This window comes from Rhinoderma darwinii, chromosome 2 (genome assembly GCF_050947455.1).
Source record: "Rhinoderma darwinii isolate aRhiDar2 chromosome 2, aRhiDar2.hap1, whole genome shotgun sequence".
In the NCBI taxonomy this organism is placed as follows: Eukaryota; Metazoa; Chordata; class Amphibia; order Anura; family Rhinodermatidae; genus Rhinoderma; species Rhinoderma darwinii.
Window position 1 is genome coordinate 144,890,710 of NC_134688.1, and position 25,604 is coordinate 144,916,313.

The following is a 25,604-nucleotide window of genomic DNA, read 5'->3' on the forward strand; positions in this document are numbered from 1 at the left end:
TTGTTCAGATATTTGTGCGACAGCCATTTTTGGAGGACGGATTCGGATTTGTGTGGCTTTTATCCGTACCACTACTGCTGTGTACAGTAAAGTATTTTACTTTACACCTAGCCATAGTATTTTATGTTCATAAAAGTAATCTTAAGGACGATAAATAGCGAGTAACTGGAATCTTCCAGTCAGAATAAAGCAGCAGGAAGTAAAATCATTCTCTCCAATCCGTCTGGAATTTATTTCCTTTAAATCACCGCATCTATTTGTACGGAGCTCAACTTGGTAAAACAAAATTACTCCACAATTCCTATTTCTAAAAAGCAGTAAGATTATTAGAAATAAAATGTACTCAGAAGTGGAAATTTGTTTTTATAAAATACGTAATCTTAATGGGATCTAAAAAGACAGGACTGAAATGTTTGGTTGAAGCTACATTTTATATAACCTTGCTTATTATTGTTTGAAAAATATAAAGTTCACATTAACCAAGTACATCTAAAAAACAACAACAATACACTTGTAGATGGAGACCAAGGACGTGCTCAAATTGTTTAGAAGAAAAGAAGAATAAAAACTACTTAAAATGTCCTAGTTGTGTAAAATATTGGGCTTCCTCTGAACTACTCCTATTTTCGAAGCTTGCTCTTCTTGGACATTGGTTCGCCATTGCTTTGCACTTGGTCATTCCCAATTGAGGTAACTCCCGGAATCTATAAAGAAGGGATCACAATGTATTCAGTGAAACATTTGCCTTTGTTGAAGATTGTATGTCCCGCTACAGTTTTGGAGATGCATCATGAACACAGTGGGGTTGGAATATACGGTTTATATATGTGAACGTTGTAACAACTCAACATTTACACCTATTGAATCATAAGCAGCATGAAATAGAAACTTCATTCCCATCTCACCATCCTATAAGCTACATATTGTGTCTACACAGGAAAGCGGCATTTTTTTTTTCTTTTTTAAATTAACATTTGGAATACGTAACAAAACAGTAAAATGCTAGTTTAAAAGCAAAGCTCTAACTTTGACAATATAGACAGCAATATAAAAATGTTGCCAAATGGAAACCATCAATAAGCAAGCTAGCAGATTGTGAAAGATCTTTAGTGCTTTACTTTTTTCCAAGTATGCCTTGTGTGGATACCCGGAACAACTTGTTCATTAACATATTAATACCTTCTGCTCTTTGAACATCCAAATAGTCCAACATAATGCCAAACATATAGCATATATACGGTATTTTTTTTTTAATGGACAATGCTGCAGGTAGTATTAAAGGGGTATTCCCAAATCAGCACCTGTCTCCAGATCAGGGGTCACGTGACTCCTGTCCCGCATGGCTAGGCGGCCACCATTTAGGTGAAGGATGAATGGAGAGTTGCGCGTCGCTCTCTATTCGCTTTTTAAAAACGTTACAGAAACAGCCGAGCAACTGCTCTATCCTGTTGTTGATATAGGTGTGGGTCTTAAATGGTCCTGAACGTTTCAACAAACTTTGCATAAATCAATAGTACAAGCGAATATAAGAATCTGTGTAATATATCTTATGAAAAATGCCTCTCTACTTATCAAGCTTATCCCCCCCCCCCCTCTCCTAACTATTCACACACTTCTAAATCTGTCTCCTCAAGAAAAGACGGACTCACTGAAGCATCAGGTTAAAGCTGCAAATAAAATTCTATGAAGAGAGGAAGGAGAGGAGGAAGCAGGAGAAGAGTAAAAGACAGAGACACAGATGCTGCGGCAGCTTCTGGCAAGAGTTTTATCTCAACACAGTGCCAGATTCACAGCTACAATGCTCATTACTGTTGTATGATGTCCTTCATGTTGCTGCGGTTTCTGAGGATGCGCTCTATCCTACGTGTGTTGTGTATGGCAGATATGATTTATCAGTTAGGCTCCACCCACTAGCTCAGGGAAAACTGGGAATTAGAGATAGTCTGCAGAGGGGAAAACTGCTTAAAAAAAAATATAAAAAAAAATATATATATATATAGCTATTCCTCATGTACACACCTAAGATAACAAATTCTGGAAAGTCAACTGAAAGCTAATGTATGCTTTAAATGTTTAAAAGGTATTAAATGACATCTAGAACCAGAGCCCGATTACAGAGACATAGGAATAATTATATCAACAGCAGCTTTTTGATGGTTTCCCGATAGGAACAGTACATTTTTCTACACACCTAAAAAGAAAAAAAAAAAAAAAAAAAAGAAAAGACTGGAAAGTGAAACCACGCAAAAAACACAAACACACAAAAACGGAAAACAAAGCATATTAATTATACTTCCAATTACGATTATATAGGCAATAATAACATGGACAATACCATTTTTATTTTATTTTTTAAATACTAACCTCAGGCTCTACTAGATCCATGCAGATTTTCTGGTGCTGGATGTTGGATGCATCCAGAGTAATTTTAACTTTTACTTTGTCAAACATGTAGAAAATTGTATTTTCCACAGTTAGTGAAGGAATCTAAATATAATAAAGGCAAAATAAAAAATAACATTTGACATTTGCAAATATACACACACACACACACACACACACACACACATTTATTTTTTATCGCTTTTCCTTTAACTGCCTCACTTACCTCATCATTGAAAATCAGCTTACATTTTACTCTGTTCTTTCCTTCAAAGAACACGGTGCCCTCTAAACCAAACTTTGGGATCAGAACAACTATTGCATTTTTCCTAACAAACAAGATATATCCTTCTTCATTCACAATTCCTTTTGTTTTAAAGAAGAGCTGTTAGAGACAGAATACATGTGTTATGGAAATATACAGCAAGAACATGAAGAACGGTCACACACAGTCTTTGAGTAAGTTCACACAGAGTTTTGTGACATTTTTTGACGCAAAACACGCCAAACAACTTCCGAAAATGCCTCCGTCTCGCGAGAAAAAGAAGCGACATGCCTCATCTTCGGGCATTTAAATCTCTGACCTCCCATTGACATCAATGGGAGGCAGAGAAAGCATATTTCACTGCATTTTTGCCACGGGCGAAAAACACAGCGAAAAACGCGGCAAACGGCGTGCAGGCAAGATCAAAATTTTCTGCCTGCAAAAAACTCTGTGTGAACATACAATTACAAAAAAAACCTTCTTTAAAGTACCCAAATCATCCACAATGAATAGGCAAAGGGTTAAATGATGCAAATAAACACATACCTGTGTGTGAAAGGCAACAGACGCCCTCTGTGAATACTGTGCCATTTTGTGTCTGTAGTTGATATTTTTGCAGATTTCCGCTTGCTTGTGTTTGTCTGTAAGATCTGGATAAGTGGAGTCTGCCCCCACCGCTACAGCCAGAAGCCGGTGTACTATGATATCAGCGTACCTTGAAAGAATATTAAAAATAATATCACTATTTTTTCCCTAAGCATAAATACATGATGACAAGGAAGGGGAGGGGGTTATGTCCCAGGACCATGGTCCGAATGCAGGAAGTTGCTAGTTCCCTTCAATATCAGGAGATCATTTCAGATCTGGGGGTTTCAGAGAAAGATTAGGACACCAGTGACAGTCAAGAAAACAGACCATTATCAGTTCTAACCGATTTACACACAGGAGCAATTTTTTTTTTTAATGTACGCAAGTAAAACTCACCTTTACAGGGTTGGTCTAGGATTCGAAAAACATGGCTGCTTTCATCCAAAAACCATGCCACACTTGTCCACAGGTTGTGTGTGGTATTGCAGCTCAGTTCCGTTCCATTCACGTCAAATGGAGCTGTAATACCAGACAAAACCCATGGACATGTGTGGCGCTGTATTTGGATTCTAATCCTGAAATACTCCTTTAACACCACATGTACGAATGAAATGGACTACAACCCACATAAACCAATCAGACATCTTTTTAACATACAGTATCCGTGCATTTGATTCACTGAAGTAATTTGCTATATATTACGCCTCCAATGTTTTATGCCATTAACCCCTTAAGGACTGAGCCTGTTTTGGCCTTAAGGACACAGCCTATTTTTTCAAATCTGACATGTGTCACTTTATGTGGTAATAACTCCGGAATGCTTTTACCTATCCAAGCGATTCTGAGATTGTTTTCTCGTGACACATTGGACTTTATGTTACTGGCAAAATTTGCTCGATACATTAAGTATTTAATTGTGAAAAACATCAAAATTTAGCGAAAAATTGCAAAAATTAGCATTTTTCTAAATTTATATGTATCGGCTTGTAAGACAGATAGTAATACCACACAAAATTGTTGCTAATTAACATCACCCATATGTCTACTTTAGATTGGCATCGTTTTTTGAACATCCTTTTATTTTTCTATGACCTCACAAGGCTTAGAACTTTAGCAGCAATTTCTCACATTTTCAAGAAAATGTCAAAAGGCTATTTTTACAGGGCCCAGTTCAGTTGTGAAGTGGATTTTAAGGCCTTATATATTAGAAACCCTCGATAAGTCACCCCATTTTAAAAACTTCACCCCTCAAAGTATTCAAAACAGCATTTAAAAAGTTTATTAACCCTTTAGATGTTTCACAGGAATTAAGGCAAAGTAGATGTGAAATGTTCAAATTTCTTTTTTTTTTTGCAGAAATTCATTTTTCATCTATTTTTTTTGTAACACAGAAAGTTTTACCAGAGAAATGCAACTCAATATCTATTGCCCAGATTCTGCAGTTTTTAGAAATACCCCACATGTGGCCCTAGTGCACTTATTGACTGAAGCACCGGCCTCAGAAACAAAGGAGCACCTAGAGGATTTTGGGGCCTCCTTTTTATTAGAAAATATTTTAGGCACCATGTCGGGTCTGAAAGGCTCTTGCGGCGCCAAAACAGTGGAAATCCCCCAAAAGTGACCCCATTTTGGAAACTACACCCCTTGAGGAAATTATCTAGGGGTATAGTTAGCATTTTGACCCCGCAGGTTTATTGCAGAAATTATTGGAAGTAGGCCGTGAAAATGAAAATCTACATTCTTTCAAAGAAAATGTAGGTTTAGCTAATTTTTTCTAATTTCCACAAGGACTAAAAGGAGAAAATGCACCACTACTTTTGTAAAGCAATTTCTCCCGAGTAAAACAATACCCCGCATGTGGTCATAAACGGCTGTTTGGACACACGGCGGAGCTTAGAAGGGAAAGAGTGCCATTTGTCTTTTGGAGATCAAATTTAGCAGGAATGGTTTGCGGAGACCACGTCACATTTGCAAAGCCCCTAAGGGACCAAAACAGTGAAAACACCAAAAAAGTGACTCCATTTAGGAAACTACACCCCTTGAAGAATCCATCTAGGGGTGTAGTGAGCATTTTGAACCCACAGGGGTTTCATAGATTTTATTAGAATTGGGCAGTGAAGATAAAAAAAAAACATTTTTTTCCAATAAGACGTAGCTTTAGCTCAAAATTTTTCATTTTCTCAACAAATAAAGGAATAAAATAACCCCAACATTTGTAAAGCAACTTCTCTGGAGTACGGCAATACCCAATTTGTGGTCATAAACGGCTGTTTGGGCATACGGCAAGGATCAGAAGAGAAGGAGTGCCATTTGGCTTTTGGAGCACAGATTTTGCTGGATTGGTTTCTTGACACCATGTCACATTTGCAAAGCTCCTAAGGTACCAGTACAGTGGAAACTCCCCAAAAGTGACTCGATTCACGAAACTACACCCCTTGAGGAATTCATCTAGGGGTGTAGTGAGCATTTTGACCCCACAGGTGTTTCATAGATTTTATTAGAATTGGGCAGTGAAAATAAAAAAAATCCTTTTTCTTCAATAAGACGTAGTTTTAGCTGAAAATGTTTCATATTCTCAACAAATAAATGAAAAAAAGCACCCCAACACTTGTAAAGCAACTTCTCCTGTGTACGGCAATACCACATATGTGGTCATAAACTGCTGTTTGGGCACAGAGTAGGGCTCAGAAGGGAAGGAGCGCCATTTGGCTTTTGGAGTACAGATTTTGCTGGATTGGTTTCTGGGCGCTATGTCGCATTTGCAAAGTCCCTGTGGGACCAAAACAGTGGAAACCCCCCAGAAGTGACCCCATTTTGGAAACTACACCCCTCAAGGTATTCACCTAGGGCTGTAGTGAGCATATTAACCCCACAGGTGATTGGCAGAAATTGGTGTGCACTCGATATTGCAGAGTGAAAATGGTTTTTCAATAGATATGCCAATATGTGGCGCCCAGCTTGTGCCACTGGAGACACACACCCCAAAAATTGTTAAAAGGGTTCTCCCGGGTATGGCGATGCCATATATGTGGAAGTAAACTGCTGTTTGGGCACACTGTAGGGCTCAGAAGGGAGGTAGCGCCATTTGGCTTTTGGAGCGTGGATTTTGCTTGTAGTAGTTTTGTTTTGAGTCTTACTGGTGTTTCCGTTTATAATGTCGGGGCACATGTAAGGCGGGCGGAGTATATAAGGGGCATAGTCAGGTGGTATAGTGGGGTAAAAAAAAACAATAAAATAATCCATAGATGTGTGTTATGCTGTGACACAATCCTTTCTGCACAGGCCGGTGTCGCACTAATAAATGGTCTTTACTTATTCCCCTTTTGGTCCACACTCGGCACCTTTGAAGTTTGGGGAATTTTGCTGGGAAAGTGTTGTCCAAGTATAATACGGGCACCCTCACTTCCAGCAGATATGTTTGGGCCCACCCCTTCCTGGTTCCCTAATTTTAGGGGCCTTGATAATTCGCCACTTGAAACAGAAGAAATGTTCCCCTCGAGCCGGCACAACTACATATTTTTCTTTCCTGATTTATTGGTGCCTTGACTAATTTTATTTTTTCATAGACGTAGTGGTATGACGGCTGGTTTGTTGCGGGACGGGCTGTAGTTTTTATTGGTACCATTTTGGGGTACATGCGACATTTTGATCACCTGTTATCCTTTTTTTTTTGGGAGGCAAGGTGACCAAAAAACAGCAATTCTGGCATATTTTTTTAGTTTTTTTTATACAGCGTTCACCACGCATTATAAATTACATGTTACTTTTATTCTGCAGGTCAGTCCGATTCCGGTGATACCTAATTTATAGCACTTTTTATGTTTTACAACTTTTTGCACAATAAAATAACTTTTGTAAAGCGAATGGATTTTTTCTGTCGCCAAGTTGTGAGAACCATAACGGTTTTAATTTTTCGTCGACGGTGCTCTATGAGGGCTTGTTTTTAGCGAGACGAGTTATAGTTTTTATAGGTACCATTTTTAGGTACATGCGACTTTTTGATCACTTTTTATTAAAATTTTTGGAAGACAAAGTGACCAAAAAATAGCAATTATGTCAGTATTTTTTAGTTTTGTTTTTTTACGGCGTTCACTGTGCGGAATAAATAACATAATATTTTTATAGTTCAGGTCGTTACGGTCGCAGCGATACCAAATATGTATGGCTTTATTATTTTTTTCAATAATAAAATGACTTGATAAAGGAAAAAGGGCGATTGTGTTTTGTGTTATTATTTGAAACTTTTATTGTATGTTTTACAACTTTTATTTTTACTTTTTTTACACTTTTTTTTACACTTTTCTTTGGTCCCACTAGGGGACTTGAAGGTCCAACTGTTTGTTTGATGTTCTAATACATTGCACTACCTATGTAGTGCAATGTATTAGAACTGTCAGTTGTTCACTGACAGCAAGCCGATCAGGCTCCGCCTCCGGGCGGGGCCTAATCGGCTAACGTAATGGCAGATAGGAAGCCATTGTTAGGCATCCTGTTGCCATAGTAGCAGTCGCCAGCCTTGCCATCGCATGGCAAGGCTGCCAATTGCATACAAACCACTTTGATGCAGCGATTGCATTGAATCGCTGCATTGAAGGGGTTAATGCCAGGAATCGGAGCTAGCTCCGGTTCCTGCCGATAGATCGGGGTGTCCGCTGTAACATACAGCGGACACCCACTGCTGATGACGCCGGCTCAGCTTCTGAGCCGGAAGCTGAGCCGGCGCCATCTTGCCGATGGTACCGGAAGCCTCCTGGGCCCCGCCGACGACGGGGCATAGGAGGATTCCGTTACAGGCTGATCGGGAGGTAAGCATTAGCCCTCCGATCGCCTTTGCAGCCAACGGCAACCCAGCGATCACGTTGCTGGGGCGCCGGTGGCTATAAACTCCTCACATGCTGCGATCTCTATTGAACGCAGCATGTGAGGGGTTAATCGGTCGGATCGGCGGCTAGCTCCGGTCCTGGCCGATACCTCAGGGTGCCAGCTGTAACATACAGCTGTCACCCGGCGGTGATGTCGCTGGCTCAGCTCCTGAGCCAGCTTCATCTCCATCACGTACAGTTACGTGGAGATGCGCGAAAAGGCCATCTCCCATCACGTAACTGTACGTGAAATGGCGCGAAGGGGTTAAACATATGCAGTAAACCAATGAATAGAGTCTAAATGAATGAAGCAATGCATAATGGCATCTGTACAATGCTGAATTTGTTATGCAGATCTACACTCCAGTCCAGAAGGGCCCATTTATCCAATAGAAGTTTCAATGACTGTAATCCTTCCCATCCCACTTTAGAACCCAAGTGCATTGATGCAAACAGGTATATTAATATACAAGTTTCTGACGTGTGCCCATTTACATTTCTTGGTGTAATCTATGCCCACATAAAAATGTTCTCCATCATTACAAACCTTCTGATGGGTGAAGTGAAATGTGTGTAAATAGGAGAGGCGAGACCATAGTGATGGAAGTCGCTGTCCAGTCCGGAGCAGAAGTATACTGCCTGCATCATGCAGCGAGTTGCCAGAATTCTCAGCAACGTGTTCAAATAGGGAAATTCTACGCTCTCCGCTTTGTCTAAAGAGTCAGCTAGAGCCTTGGCAGAGTCCGTCTTAATCTCTAACTTCTGTGGGGAAAAATAGGATAACGAAGTGTTGGTATAGGTCATGTACTAAACAAAAATCCAGGTCGTATTTTGCAAGCAGTATTAAAAAAAATAAGCTAAATTTTTTTTACACATTTTTTTGTAAAAATAACACCGGAGTAAATTAACATTATATTAGAAAACTGCTCATTATACAATTCCTTGATATATCAGAGCAGAAGTGACTCCATGTGCTGCCACGTGGTGCTCTGCTGTGTGCCATATGCAATGCTTCTATGGGAGAATATCTCCGTAATTGAACACGTGATGCCCCATTTTTTTCTTTGAAGAATTCCTACGGAATCCAACAGAAAAAACCCTGTGTATGAAACAGGAGGCATACAGCGGCACAATAAAGCCCGTGCACCTCAATGGGTGCCCCATTACAGCTTCATATATACATAGTGCCATAACAGAGCTGTGCACATGAGACCTTAGATGTTTTCAGCGGCAACAAATCAAAAAGTAATTCTTCATTCGATTTGGATAACAGGACAAATCAGCAGCATCACCTTGGAGCTTGCAGCTTTTACAAGAATGTCATAATTTCCTGGAGGGGGGGCTGGATGCTTGCGGAGTAAAGCATATTCTGAAAACTCATCATAAATCTTCTGCGCCACTGAAATATTAGCAAGCAACATGAACTCCTCCACCATTGAATTGGTTTCCCTAAAAAAACAATGAAAAAAATAAATTAAGTTGTAAAAGTGAATGAAATACTGGCCATGGATTTTCCCCTGATCTCAAAGAGTAGCAAGTAGCATCATAAACATAGTACAAGAATACAAGGTAATCTTTGATACTGAACAACAAAAAAAGTATAAAAAAAAGAAAAAAAAAAAAAGGAGTTAACACAAACAAAACAAAAATATTTTTCACAACCTACTTCAATTCCTTGGTCTGAAGGTCTATGGGGTCATGGGTTTCACTATCCATATGAAATCGAACCTCCGGTGAAGAAAGGGTTAAGGCTCTGTAACACAGACACACATTTAATGGCTTCAGCTACAGTGGTTGACGCCAATTACGCTTAAAAAAAAAAAAGAACACATCAGAAAGACATTACACGTAAAGCCACAAAACTATAATAACCATTTGACAAAATAAATAATGAACTACACACGAGCACTTCTTGTACTTAGATTTTCTGCACTGCAGCTTTATTATAAACAAATCTACACATGTGGCTCTAAGGACAGATTTCAGGCTGGATCCACACCTTACGGTTTTGGTCGTTTTGGCATGTGGGAATGAAGAAGGGAGATGTAGCAAGAAAAAAAAAAAAAGAAAGAAACCTTTTTTGAATTTAATTTAGGGTGTGTTCACATCAGCTTTCTTTTTCCATTGAGGGGGTTGCGTCTGAGCTTTACTTTGGTGGAACCCCTTCAACGGAAAGGCAAACTGAAACCATAGCTTCTGTTTGCATCACCATTGATCTCAATGGTGACTGATACGTTGCTAATGGTTTGCGTTTGTCACCGTTATGAAAGTGTTTACTTTTTTGCTGGAATCAATAGCGCAGTCAACGGCAGCCCTCAGCGGAAAGACAACACTGAAGTGAACAGGCCCTTCGCCCAAGTTGCAGCCACTGAAATGTGCAAACTTAGGAGTTACTGGTTACAAAAAGAAGCTGCTCAGTCATTATGGAGTGCACCAAAATTCCTATATTTTTCTTAGGGGCGTCTTATGTTTGTTAGACATCACCAAATATGCTTGGACCATTGCTTAGCAACATGTGCTGCACAATGCGGTGACTACACTGGTTTTCTTTATACTTGTGAAGACTAGCATAGCCACCCACAAGTCTGCCGAAGCTCCGACAGGTAGCAAACAACCAGCAAAGCCATCACTTGATGGTCACGTTACCAGAGCTGGCAAAATCAATATAAATATTTATTTTGTCGTCGGCAGTTTACATTTTGGGACAGTTTGTGTTTAGGCACATAAGCTTATAAAACGACAAATGTCACATTGGACATTGGCACAACTCCTTGGCCAATGTCCTATTTTTTGAGCCAAGCAACTCTCAGACATGGAAGGACTTGTTTAGAGAGGGGAACATTTATTGTTTTAGGATAATTTATCTTAAAAGGGGTTTTCCCCATCAGGGACATTTATGGCATATCCACAGGATAAATGTCAGATAGATGCGGGTCCCACCTCTGAGACCCACACCTAGCTCTAGAACGGCGCCCCCTAAACCCCGTTCTACCTCTCGGGGCTTCGGCTGACTCATGCGTTTCCCGACCATGAAGAAGAAAACAGCGTAGCTCGCTGAGCTATGCTTTTTCCGTAAGTCCTGTAGAATGGAATGGTAGTTATGGAAACAGCGTAGCTTGCATGCTACGCGCTTTCCGTAACTGCCATTTACTACTATGGGACTTAAGTAAACAGCGAGCTACACCGATTTCTTCTTCATGGTCGGGAAACACACGAGTCAGCCGGAGCAGAGAAAAGGTAGAACAGGGTTTAGGGGGCCCGTTCTAGAAATAGGTGTGGGTCCCGGAGGTGGGAGGGGCATCTAGCTGACATTTATGACATATCCTGTGGATGTCATAAATGTCCCTGATGGAAAAAAACACTTTAAGCCATTATCTCCCTTTATCAAACAAATCATTTCACTGTCAATGATAGATTACAGAGGTTTATAGTAAAAGGTCAGAAACACAAAAATATCCAATAATTTACCCATTAGCTATTCTCCGCTTCTTCAAAATCTTTGCTAATTTATTCAGCAGACGAAGACTTTTGGTGATCTCATCATTCATGTTGGGAGAATCAATTCTCATCTGTGCTTCTGCATAGGTAAGGGAAGCCTGCAAGAGAGGAAAGTGAACATGCTGCTCCATGAACACAAGGCTTTCAGCTCAGTTTTATAGCAGACACATTAATTGCTTAACAATTAGAAAATTTGATTTAAAAACAACTATAAAAGCAGTTCCCACTAGATTAATTTTCTATATACAGCTTGTAAATGCCCCTGGTACATTTGTCTCATCATAGATGGATCATATCTTTCACTGCCAGGGACATGCAATACATCATAACTGTAGGCATGACCAGAACACAAGGGCTAGAGCTTATATCTTGGTATCATATTAGAGCCCAACACATCGTGCGTGCGCGGTTTGAAGCTGCAAGTGCATGAAGAAATATCACAGCCTGTTACGGTCATCTCTCACCCCGTACAGCTTTCCAGCTATCCTTCTCACAACCAGTGCGTTTGTATGGGTTTCCATCTACAAATAGCTGCATCACATTCACTTTCCTAAAAGTACCAATTTATAAGGACAAATTCTCACAACTCACTTTTGAATTGATAACACTTTTGGTAAATGTTGTGTTTAGAATTTCAGCATTCTGGTTTATCTCCCAAATGCAGGAAAATGATAGCCTGGAATAAAAGACGACAGAGAACATGATACTTCTAATTGTACAATTAATAATTGCGGTGTGATTTACGTAGAAAGTAGGCGGGTAGGCACTTACCGGTCCACTTCTGATCTTAAAGAGCAAAGATTTGAACTGAGAAGTTCAGGGACCATGTCAATTCTCTGAAAAGATAACACAGGATAGTTATTTCTAATGTCTAACAAACGGTTTGTTATTTATAATGTCATTCCTTTTCCTGGGTATCAATATCATACATTGTATTGTTGGATATCATTAAGAGAAATAAAGCTAATTTTTAAAACCATCAATCAGACTTATTTAGTTAGATTTTTAGATTTTATAAAATGTCAGTCGCCTTGGTGCACTATGGCTGTTTAATGGGCAAAGTTTCATACCTCAAAGGGAACGTAAAACCTATATACTTTAATAAATCAAAACCATATACGAATACATAGACTTTTTTTTAGTCTTTATTTTATTATTCTATTTTCTGTACATTACTATGGGGGCAACCATCTCGCCTGAGCTGATGCTATTCACTGATAACAGAAGTTTAGTGATTGCTTTACAGCAGCCTCATGAACAATAGAAAACCCAAAGTCTGGAGTTGAAACATTGACTTCTATGCAAGAGTGTTCTGGACTTGTACAGAAGTCAAAGTAAAGGGGGGAGGAGGGTGATGAGCTGTGACCATCACCTAATGTGAATTCTGTGATCCTGTGTTATTTGCCTCCAGCTTTATAATGGGTGTTTTAGTTTTAATTGTAACCCTGTCTTTGGAAATAAGAACAGAATTTCTTGAGTACTCACCTTAAAGGGAAGGTGTCATGATTTTTTTTAATTATTATTATATTGCTTTTAATACGATATTAACATAAATTTAATTTATTTGTGTTAATTTTCTACTTTTTACTGTGTTCTTACTTCTACTTCTCTATGGGGGCTGCCATTTTATTTCCATCTCTGTATGTGTCGATTAACGACACATACAGAGATGCTATACGGCACATACAACATCATAGAGTATGCGAACGGGAGCCGTTCGATTCCCAGAAGCGTGTGCCACACTCCCACAGAGATCAAAACGAATCTCGTTCGTAGAGCGAAATCCGGCGCCATTTTCATGTGAACCGGAGGCCGCTGCCGGACAGTAAGACGACTACTTCCGGCCGCGGCTTCCGGCCATATGTTCAACGAAGCGAAGGCGCAAGGAAGAGGAGCGTAGACCAGCAGAGGCGGCGGCAGAAGCAGGTAATTTATGTTCGAGTATAATGTGTGTATTATATTCGTGTATGATGTGTGTATTATGTGCGTGTATGTTTGTGTTATACTGTCTGCCGAGCCCTGTATCTAATCCTCCTACACTGTGCAGTCGCTCAGAAAATGGCGGCAGACAGTGTAGGAGGTTTGAAGACATTCAAACCCCTCCTTCTCCTGGCACTTACCAGAAGAAGGGAGGGGGGATTGTGTGAGGACACTAGAGGAGAGTGTGTCCACCCCAAATTTGCAGCATAAATCAATGAGGTTGCTTTACTACAGTGACCATGCTGAAATTTTGGGAACTGCTCCCTCTAGTGGCCAGCACATGGAAATGTTATAAATTAGAATCTAATTTATAATATTTCCTGACTTGTGAAAAAATTAAACCAAATGTGTAATCACTTAAATACTAAATTGTTTAACTGAAAAAAAAAAACAAAAAACAAAAACAATTCTAGCAACACATTCCCTTTAAATCCTTTTTTCCTCTAGTTCATTGGGGGGGGTGGGGGGGACGGGACACAGACCGTAGGTATATGCTGTTACCACTAGGAGGCTTGACATTAAAAAAGTGTAGCCCATCCTACAGGATATAAAACTTACCCACAGACACTGCGCTAATGCAGTCTGTCCATAAGTTGTAGTAGAAGCAGAAACAAGGTAAGTAAAGCAAATTCAATACAATAGAGGAGAATCCCTCCAACAGACAACCATGAGAACATGAATAAAACAAATGGATGGGAGCTGTGTCCCCCAATGAACTGAACAAGAAAAGGATTTTGCAGGGAATACTTAAAAAAAACTGTTTTCTCGTTTGTTGCATTGGGGTACACAGACCGTAGGACGACCTAAAGCAGTCCCAGGGACGGGTACAGAAAAAGAAAACGGTCATCTACTAGACCTTGTTACAAAGTAAAGCATCTTCAAATGCAAAAAGGTGTTCACCTGATGGAACTTGACAAAAAAGTGTGAAAGGAAGACCAGGTAGCTGCTTTACACAACTGAACAACAGAAGCCGGATTGCACACAGCTCTGGTAGCCACAACCACTCTGGTAGAGTGGGCCGTTATCCAAAATGGGTGTGCCTTACCCTGGACCCAGTAAGCCCCACAAATAGCCATCTGAATCCATTGAGATATAATGGCCACCAACATCATCCTGGGACCCTCCAGAAGGATAAACAAGGAATCCGACCTCCAGAAGGAAGAAGTGACAAATGTGTCCGCAAGGCACGGATCACATCCCGGTTGTGGAAAGAACACTCCCTCGGATGACATCAGGGGAAAGGCCTTTGGGAGAAAAAAAAAAAGGAGGACTTGTTCGGAGCACTGCCTTATCCTGATGAGTCAAGCACGATGAATGACAGGATAGAGTCAGCAGTTCAGAAACGCTCCGGATGGAAGTCATCTCCGCCAGCAAAACACCTTCCGATCGAGGAGGAAGGTCTCTCATAGAGGTTCAAATGTAGCAGATTTTAGGACCTCTAGAACAATTTTGGGATTACATGAACGAGTCAGGGGAGATAAAGTGGAGCTATGTAAGCAACCCCACATAGAAAGGTCTGGACATCAGACTTTGAGGCTAATGGGCACCTGAACAGGATAAAAGGTGCCAACACCTTTACCTTAAGGGAGATAAGGGCCAGACCCTGATCCAGGCCACCGTGGAGGGAGGAAAGAACTCTGAAAATCGTGAGGGAGATTACAATCCTCACACCAATGAAAGTAGGTTTTCCAGGTACGATGATAAACGCAGGCTGTGGAACTCTTTCTAGCTTTGAGAAAGGCGAGAATAACCGTCCCAGACAAACACGTGGCCTCAAACTGTAGCTTTAACAGCCACGCCGTTAAACGTAGCGACATTAAATCCTGGTGAAAGAGATCCCTGAGAGGAGAGGTGGGGACGGAGAGACAAGGGCCATGGGGCAGATCAACAACGATGCGGCAAATCCGGTGCAAGGATCGCGGAAATCCCTTTAGCCTTGAGTTGTTGGAGGTGCGGAGGCAGAGGAGGATGGGGGACACAAGACTGAAGCAATTCCACTGAGTCACCAGAGCGTCCACTGCGTAGGCCTTGGATCCTGGACTCTGGAGATGAAGCGGGAAACCTTGCGATTGAACCTGGATGCCATAGTCTGTATCCGTTCCCTGCTTCACTTAACGCAAATCTGATCGAAGACCTCACGATGGAGAGTCCACTCCTCAGGACCCACCAGTTCTCAAATGAGGAAGTCCGCGACCAAGTTGTCGACCCCTGGGATGTGCTCCACCAACAGAAGGGGAATGTAATGTTCTGCCCAGGTTAGAATCTTCGTGGCCTCTGACATTACTGATGCACTTAGAATCCTGCCCTGGTGATTTAGATAAGCCACCGCGTGACATTTCCGTTTGGCCGGACAGAAGCGACGTCCGGTGAAGCAGACAAAGGAAGATAGCCCTCAATTACAATAGGTTGATGGAGAGAGAGGATTCCTGTGCCGTGAGGTTCCAGAATGTTCCTCCCCACCCCTTGAGACTTGCAACTGGATCTGCCAGTTCAGTGGAAGGAAGTAGCAACTGCGGGGGATAGTCATGAAGGAGATCCACAACTGGAGGGACCGACGGACAGTCGGAGGTAGCAGGATCCGTTGATTCAAGGGAGTCCAGAGAGCAGTTCCTCCGAGAGAGGATCGCCCGTTGAAGGGGGTGAGTGTGGAACTGTGCGAAGGGATTGGCTTTGATCTAAGATACCATGTTGCCTAGAACTCTCATGCAAAGTCGAAAAGAGGTTGGTGAGGCCATCCACAAGGACCGGAGCACTGGGGAAATAACACGCTCGCCGACTGTGTGTCGAAGGCCACGCCAAGGATGATAACTGTATGGGAGGGGGGACAAAGAAGACTTGGAGCGGTTCACAATCCAACCTAATCAGGACAAGCTACCCAGAGTCATCTTAAGACCAACCACTTTGTCCTCCCTAGTAGGGGACTTGATCAAGAGGTCATCCAGGTCCAAAGCACCCTTGGTCCGAGCAGGATCAAAACACACAGGAAAGGATTTTGGTGAAAACTCGATCCAGGGGGTTCTGAAACCAAGTTGCTTCTGCCCTAGGTAAAGTAGTTGTCTTGACCAGGCGGGAGACTGGAGGGTCCACCAATGGTAATTTACCCCATTTTCAATAGACCTCTTCCGATAAAGGACACACAACATCCAACCGACTAGAATGAGAAAACTTCTTATCGGGATGTTTACACACTTTACAGACCATTCCCTCGAGTTGAGAATGGGAAGGAAAATGGTCTCCTGCGACCATGGAGGCTGAAGAAACTGACTCAGGTGAAGGGAACGTCACAGTGTCTGTGCCTTGTAAACTGTGCAGAGTCTGGGAACTCCCCCTCAGACAAGTCCTCCCTGGAAGGAAAGGGGACACCGGACAATACCTCCAGTGGAAAAGAGGGGGGGGGGGGGGGTAAAGCAGAAGAGATAGGAGAATCCAATGGTTGCCCATCATGGGCAGGCTGAAGTTAGCAAGGTCACCAACCGTCCTAGAAAGGGAATAGGTCCAATCTGGTTCAGTCCCCACAATACCAGGCATGGACAATGCTGGGGATGCTTGGCCAGGAGGCCGGCATGCATTACATAAGGGAGGAGGTTGACCACACGAAAATTTAGCTCTGCATTTACAGTGGGCATAATAAACAGTGATGGTAGTAGAGGGTGTCACCGCACTCTATCATAAGAGATTGGGGGTGAGGTGACCATTGAATCCACTCCTGTACTGCACAGCACGGCAATTATTTCGCCTTAAGAAAGGGGGATAATGCTGCTTAGTTACCTAGGTAAAGTACCCCTACTTGTAGAGAAAAAAAATAACCCAAAAAATTAACTGTACAGAGACTAAAGGTTAGGGGACCTGTAGTGAAAAAGAAAGGCAGAGGGGAGACTAAAGCGTGCCAGGGACAAAAGGGAAAAAAAAAAACATCTTACCCTTCCAATCATTCTCACAGATGGGGGACAAACAGGAACACCCCCTCAGTGAGAGAAAACAGTGGCGGGAGTAGAGGAGGAGGTGTGCACCATAGGATGGTGGGTGACAGAGAAGCTGGTGCGCTTTCCCCACTTGTCTTCATAAGAAGGGGGACAACGACGCAGTACAGATGACAATGTGTGCCTGCCTTGAAGGTGACAACAGGGAGACAATGTCAAACCCGGTTACTCAGCTAAAGTAGGAGAAAAAATAAATAAAAATAAACGAACAAAAAAAGGTAAAGATCCTGCTGCACTAGCAGGAGTGTCTGCCTCCTATGGACACTAACTCAAGACTGAATTAACTCAATATCTGTAGGAGGGGTATATCCTGAAGGAGGGGCTACACTTTAATTCTTTATGTCAAGCCTCCTAGTGGCAACAGCATATACTCACGGTTTGTGTCCCCCAATGTAATGAACAAGAAAAGATGACTGCTGAGAAGTAATCTCTACACAAAAGGAAGGGTCAGCCTCTGGCTCAGTGACCAGTGTGAAAACTGCAATATTTCATATTATAATAAATAAGGACATAGAAAAGGAGGGAAAAAAAACACCAAATGTGTAAAAAAATATATAAGTTTAACCCCTTCACAACTGCCATACGGCTATATACGTTCTAACTGCCGATGCCGCGTGCAGTTAGCATGTACATAGACGTTTGCAGCGTGCATCAGGGTTTAATGAGTGCAGAAGCTGCTTAAGTGTGAACAGCTCTGCACTAATCTATTGGTCGGCTCTCTCTACAAATGCCGACATCTCTTTGACTACGTTTCATAAAACAAACGTGTTTTTTTTATGAAACTAAACTTACAAGTGCAGTGAAGTCTACCACGCCATTGATTCCGTCAAAACGACGGAAGCCTTGCACAACGGAGACAAACGGAAACCATTGGCACCGGATCCGCCACAATTTAAAATCAATGGGGATGGAAACGGAAACCTTCGGTTTCCATTTACGTTAGTCAGGGTCCCGGTCCGACGGAAAGCTCTGACAGAACGTCGGAACGGGACCCTGGCGCAGATGTGAACGAAACTTTAGTCTTCTTCTCTCTCCTGGATCCCCTACGAAGGGAGAGTGAAGAAGGCTAGCTCTTACAGAGCTGCAACACACACACACACACACACACACACACACACACACACAATAGATATATTATAAAAAAAAAATTACAAGTGTTTTTTCACCTTTTTGGTGATTTGTCTGCTCATAATAAAAATGTAAAACATGGAATGAATTAAACTAATCTAGAAAATTAAAGCCTCATAAGTCTGGTAAAAATAAACCAAAGTAAAAATAGTTAGGAAATGCAAAGCGGTTGCAAAGATATTATAGTTTAAAGAAGTGCATATCAGAAATGGAAACTTTGACCTGGACACAGGGGTATCAATGACTCTTGGTCATAAAAGGGTTAAACATAAAATCATGGTTTAAACAGGTCACTTTCTGATGAAACATTCCCTTTAAAAGTCAATTAAATTAAACCTTTCTAGAATTAGGATTTTTTAATTATTATATTACAATTCCATATATTTTATAAAAACAAAAACAAACATATTTACAATTGGTTTTAATTGAAAATTCTTCTGCAGTCAGCACTAAACAGCATCTAGCAACCTGTATTGTATGCTTAGTCCACAAAGCAGATGATTGTTGGCCTCTCACTGTCTGCTCTCCTGAACACTATTCTAAGTGGACATCTTTACAACCAAAGAAAATTATAAAAATAAATAAATAAAAAGATGTCAGCTTAGGGCCCTTTTACACAGGCCAATTATCTGGCAAACGAGCGTTCGTATGAACATTCGTTCCCGATCATTACTCTGTGTAAATCGGCTGATCGTGTCATTTATGCAGCAATATATAATTTTGCATAATTTTTTGGCAGCACATCTCCCTGTACCCCATACCTAGCTTCTTGTAAAAGGAGAAAATAAAATCCGATCAACTAGCAGTCTCGTTGATCGGTGCTCAGCCGGTGTGACATTGGCTGGCTTTAGAATAGTCTTCAGGAGAGCAGAGAGGCTAGAGATAAGCAGGCAAACAGCTTTTCTGCCGGACTAACGTCTCCCCCACACACATCAATGCTCGCCTCGACTAAGCGTGTATGTGTTTTCAATAGGGAGAAGGAAGACAACTGCTGCCAGACTGCTCTGACAGCAGCTTATCCCCAAATGAGCAAAAGCATCAGGCAAGTTGAAATTCAACATACCCAACCCTGCTCTCCCCCAACATCTGCTGTCACAGGAGAGCCGGGACGCCACTATACACATTAGATGGTCGGTCAGTCCCGCCGAATTTGGTGAGTTCGGCCGACATACATATAATGGGTATGGCCAGCTTTAGCAGTGAACGGCATCTACCAACTTGTACTGTCTGACATACAAGATGCAGAAGGCAAGTGGAGCAAAATGTTTAATTAAAACTTATTGCAAATATGTTGTTGTTTCTTTTAAATAATAATAAAAAAAAAAAAAAAAGTCTGCAAAAGTGTCTATAGCCTTTAAAAGTGAAATGCCCCCCAGAATCAGATTCAAATATTTGTGTGTCTTAGGACTTCATGTAGCAGATTTGTGAACCCAGTTGGTAGTTTTGTAATCTCCATTGCCGCCAAAAATAATTTTCTAAACCGTCCTTGATTTTGTTATTTGATCATTCGCAACCAACTTCCCTGCCATCTAATAGTTACCTTTTCACACAGGTATACAGTTGTTCCTCTGATTGCAGCTTCCTGGTCGAGTGCATTTCCAGGTCTAATAAAATGGCTTACATCTGCAATATGAACTCCAACCTGCATTAAAGTACAATATGCGTATTAAAGTAAAGTATTAAAACCAGTTCACACAGACTTTTCTAGAGCTTATTTTGACGTGGAAACCACGTCGAAATCAGCGCAAAAAAAAATGGCAGAAATCGCCCTTTTATTTCAATTGGAGGCAGAAGCTTTTTTTTTTTCCTGGGCGGCTTTTGGCTGCTCGCAGGGAAAAAAAAGCAGCACGTCCTTTCTTCCCATAAAATACCCCCCTCACCAGAAAAAAAATAAAACTCCCCCACCAATCATTGTTGTAATGCTAGCCCTGACCCATTTACCTTAAAATATACATGTAAAGTCTAAAAATGTACAGTAGACAATGACAAATACAAGCCTATTTTAGGGTAACACTATATTACCAGATTTTTTTTTTACAATTTTGTTTCAAACTAGAAGCCTAGAAATGCTCAAATTGTGTATCACAATAAGACACCTGAATTGATCACAACAAAAATAGAAAACAAAAACACACACACACCGCAAAAAATAACGCCGCTAGCTCAACAAATAAAAAAAATAAAAAGTTATAGCCGTTTAACCAACGTGTGATAAAAATGGCTAAATGCTGCGCCTGGTCCTGAACCAATTTAAGGGGTATTCCCAGAATCAAAGATGATTACCTCGAATCCCAAGATCCTCCTACCTGCACCCCCTGCAGTGAGGAGCAGATTGAATGTCCATAAGAATGACAGAACCAGCCCAGCGCTGTATTCGGTTTTCCGTCATTCCTATAGACTTTGAATGGAGCGGCAGTGCGCATGCTCGACCGCCGCTCCATTTAATCTCCTCCTCACTGCGGTCGAGTAGTGAAGAGTAATAGAGAGTTCGAGACCCCTGTTCTCACTATAGGTGGGGAATCCAGCTGAAGGGCCTTGAGCAATTAGAAAGTATCACCTATCTTGTGGATCGGTGCTAAATTTGATTCTGGTACAACCCCCTTAAGAAAGAATTTCACACTGTATAAGATGCCCACCTCAAGGTTGCCATTTTCAAGTTCTCGGCAGTGCAACGCATCATCAATGTCAGTACAACCAGGAGGATCCACACTACACACATTGAGATGGCGTAGATCCATTCTGTTCCTCATGTCCTGAAGGTGTAAATAAAGTGAATACACATCAACCGCTACAAGGTCTGGTAAATCGTAATGGTAAACAACGGAAAACGTAAAAGAAAATAATATCACAGAAACATACATTTAAAATAGGAATGGAACATACAATGGAAGATTTCTCACCTCTGGAGTAATGAACCATGGCATTTTAGGAAGGAAGCTGAGAACAGTCTGGGAGAATGGTTGATGAGGAACATCATGCTCTAGAAGTAAGACTTCAGTTTCAGTCTCCTTATCACCAGCTGAACCCAAGTTCTTCACAAAGTGACCCTAAGATAAAAACAAATTGTAATTATTTTAGAGAAAGTTATTTAAGACAAGTTATTTTAAATTATTCTGGTCAATTGTGGAAACAGCACATGCAAAGTTATCTAAAAAACAAAAGTGGATGCAAACCCCTAGAACTTCAGTAAAATTCTATTAACAAAGAGTGAATTAAAACACGCTCTAAAGCAGTCCCTAGGCGGTGGGAAAAAATAAAACACTGAGCGTGGACTTGTGCGCTGGTTCCTGCAGCATAGAGAAACATCTGAGAGAGCAAAGGTATGTATTCTGTAGACTTTTGAGAGAGTGTGGAGGGAAGACCAGATAGCGCCCTTGCACACCTGGAGAGCTGAGACTCTATAGGCTGGACCGCCCATGAGGCACCCATCGCTCTGATGGAGTGGGCTGTCACACGAAAGGGAGGTTTCTTCGCCCTTGAACGATAAGCCTCGCCAATGGCAGACCAGATCTAGTAGAATATGGTGACTTTAAATGCTGCCAGACCCTGCCTAGGATCATCTGGAATGACATTAAAAAAACAAAAACAAAACAGATTGGTGGCTAGAGGACGCTTGCGTGAGATTAGCCTTTAAGGCAAGAAAAACACCCAAGTGGAGGAGAACGCTCACTAGGCCGGATGGGCAAGAGCTGGAAGGAGGATAGAACAATGTTCTCATGGATATGAAAAGATGACACCACCTTGGAAAAAAAGTTGGGGAACTTGGGAGACAGAAGACCACTTTTATACTGGTAGGTCACCGGGAACTTACAAGAGAGGGCTTCAGGTTCTGATACACATCAAACAGAGGTGATAGCTACCAAAAAAAAAAAAGACACCTTCCTGGAAAGCAGATAGAGATCTACTGTGAAGAAGTAGTTGAAATGGGGGACTGAATGACATGATCGGCTAGGTTGAAGTCCCAGGGAGCTGTCGGCAGATGATAAAGAGGCGTTGCATGGGCCACCCCTTAAAGTAAGGTATATATGGCTGACTTGGCAGCCAATGGGTGTTGGAATAAAATAGAAAGGGCGGGCACCTGTCCTTTGAGGGAGTTTAGAGCCAAGTCGAAGACCTCCTGAAAAAAAAAACCAGAAGAGAAGGAATGGAAAAAAAAACATCCAAGGTTCTGTGGTAGATGAGGAAAAGATGGCTAACAGCCATGCTGTTAAGCAAAAAGCTGCTAAATTTAGGTGGAAGAGATGACCATGGGAAAGGAGACCTTCTCAGAGAAATACACCAAGGTGCAGGTTGGCATACCAGGCCTGGTGGGGCCAATCGGACGTGAAAACTCCTTCTGTCTTGATTTTCTTGAGGATCTGTAGAGAGGATTTTAAAGAGGCTCTGTCACCACATTATAAGTGCTCTATCTCCTACATAATGTGATTGGCGCTGTAATGTAGATAACAGTGGTTTTTATTTTGAAAAACGATCATTTTTTTAGCAAGTTATTAGCAATTTTAGATTTATGCGAATTAGTTTCTTAATGACCAACTGGGCGTGTTTTTACTTTTTACCAACTGGGCGTTGTACAGAGAAGTGTATGAGGCTGACCAATCAGTGACCAATCAGTATCATACACTTCTCATTGTTCCAGCCCAACACTCCTCTGTACAACGCCCAGTTGGTCATTAAGAAACTAATTAGCATAAATCTAATATTGCTCATAACTTGCTCAAAAATGATCGTTTTTCAAAATAAAAACCACTGCTGTTATCTACATTACAGCTCCGACCACATTATGCACTTATAATCTGGTGACAGAGCCTCTTTAAGAAGAGGAGGGAAAATATAGAGGAACATGAATGGAGACAACGGAATCACTAACGCACCCCCACTCCTGGGAGGTTGACTGACAAGAGTGCTGGAACGTGAGCTTCTGCCCATTTCAGGATGCTCATCCTCTCGGACATTGCTGCAAGTCCTGTCGTGGGGGTTTATATAAACGACCGCTATAGCATTGTCCGTCTGTACTCTGACAGGGTGACTGCACAGAAGGCGAGTCCAATGTCAAAGGGAGAGAATAAGCGCCCAAATTTACAGGATGTTAATCAGAAGTGCTGACTTTAGGGGGACCATAAGTCTTAACCAGTTAGGTTGTTAAAGACTTCTACCCACCCGAGGAGACTGGCATCAGTCGTCAGGGCCAACCATGGGGGCGGAAGGAGGGAGCGGCCCAGTGGAGGGAGTGACGTACTGGGAGCGTCAACTTTGCAGAGTGTGAAACTGGGCAAAGGGGGACCACCTCGATAGAAGAGACGATCAGACCCAGATTCCGCATGGAGTGTTAGATCGACACAGGAGAGCGCGCAACTCCCTATTGAAGGGAGAGTATTTTATTCTGTGAAAGACAAATCAAAGCCTGAGCTGTGCCGAAAAACACATGCCCAGAAAGCTTAGGCGTTAAGAGGGGGACTGAGCGGATTTTAGATGGTTAATAATCCTACCGAAGAGAGAGTTATCTAAAGACTTCCCAGATTAGCGGACACAAAAAGGAGGAGCCTTGTCCATGATGTTGTCCAGATATGGAATGGCCACAACTCCCGAGAGTGAACAAAAGCCAACACGGAGAGGACCTTCGTGAAGAACCGAGGGGCTGTTGACGGGTCAAATGGGAGTGCTACAAACTAGTAATGGCATGTCTGGACCACAAAGCAACTCTGATGGTGTACACAGATGGGCATGTGAAGATATGCATCCTTGATTTCAACTAACGACAGATATTCCCCTTGTTCCATTGATGCCATCACAGAGATTACATCCTTAAACTACCAGTTGAGACGCTTCAGATCCAAGATAAGCATTCCTTCTTGGAAATTAGACCGGTTTCAGTAAAAACCCTGAAAACACTCCTGTTGAGGAACCAGAACAATCCATCACTCTCAGGGAGAGTAGAGACTGAATAGTGAGGAAAGAGGCGGAAGCCCAGAAAGGAAGGCTCGGCGGTACTGAACAAAAGAAACGATCCGGGGGCATCTTGTAGAGACCACTTTGCATACACAGGCATCTGACATGCGGGAAAGCCAGATATCTCGGAAAAGGAGCCTACCTCTGAATCGAGTAGGGGCTGGCCTTCATGCAAATTCGGTTCTGCTGGGGGCAGATCTGGAAGGTTAGAAGAAGGGTCACCAAGAGGGATGGGGTTTGGAAGGCTTCTTCTTCTGGTCCTCAGAAAGGAATGTGTCGTTAGGGATCTCTTAGATGCCATGTATGCAGACCAAGAGTCTGTGCACCAAGCCAGAAGGTTCTGCGAATGGCAATGAGAGAGCTGAGGTACAATCCAACAATCCTGCCGCGTCAAGCAAGGCCACGCAGAAGTCCTTTCTAACAGAGAGTTGGTAAGCCAGTCCTGCCTGATCCTCAGGACGTGCAACAGAAAGGATGCCATACCGAAGTTGTCTGACCCATTCAATAGTAGTCCTGCCCGCCCAGGTGGAGATTGGTGTTAGGGCTGATCCGGCTGCTTCTAAAGGAGGATTAGGTAAAGGATTTTGTCAGTCACGTTTATCTTGAAAAGAGATCATGTCTTTCCTAGTCAAGGTAATATTTTTGGCCAAACTAAAAACCGGTAGGTATACGCCCAGTAATTCAACCATTTTTTCTTTAAGAGATCCTTAGGGAACATATACATTGTGTCCAAGTAATTAGTTTTCTAAAAGCGCTGGTCAGGAAAATTGTCATTCTTTGGAGAGATACAAATCAAATTAAAAGACATTTTTGGGGAGCGCCGGGGTTGGTGAAAAGGTAAACACTCTTGAGAGGAGCAAGGTTTAGACTCCTTTACTTGAAAGGTGTCTCATACAGTCACAATGAGGTTGTCGACAATGGAGAAGAGTTTAGACACGTCTGTTCTGCATACAAATCAGAATCTGATTCAGAAGC

The 25,604-nt window shown here is 41.9% G+C and overlaps 1 protein-coding gene across 2 annotated transcripts in view; it reads right to left on the minus strand.

The window, feature by feature from the left end:
* Positions 1-412: 412 nt before the first annotated feature.
* Positions 413-25,604, minus strand: part of DIS3 (DIS3 exosome endoribonuclease and 3''-5'' exoribonuclease) — a 56,090-nt gene continuing 30,898 nt past the window's right edge. For both annotated transcript variants that reach the window (XM_075852331.1, XM_075852332.1), the window contains exons 10-22: positions 21,584-21,730; positions 21,320-21,436; positions 20,224-20,325; positions 12,367-12,431; positions 12,187-12,271; positions 11,566-11,693; positions 9,764-9,850; positions 9,390-9,546; positions 8,645-8,859; positions 3,194-3,362; positions 2,609-2,767; positions 2,365-2,487; positions 413-704 (exon numbers count right to left, since the gene is read on the minus strand). In XM_075852331.1, the coding sequence (XP_075708446.1) occupies positions 621-704; positions 2,365-2,487; positions 2,609-2,767; positions 3,194-3,362; positions 8,645-8,859; positions 9,390-9,546; positions 9,764-9,850; positions 11,566-11,693; positions 12,187-12,271; positions 12,367-12,431; positions 20,224-20,325; positions 21,320-21,436; positions 21,584-21,730 (1,638 nt within the window). In that variant the 3' untranslated portion in view covers positions 413-620. The remainder of the gene's footprint in view (positions 705-2,364; positions 2,488-2,608; positions 2,768-3,193; positions 3,363-8,644; positions 8,860-9,389; positions 9,547-9,763; positions 9,851-11,565; positions 11,694-12,186; positions 12,272-12,366; positions 12,432-20,223; positions 20,326-21,319; positions 21,437-21,583; positions 21,731-25,604) is intronic.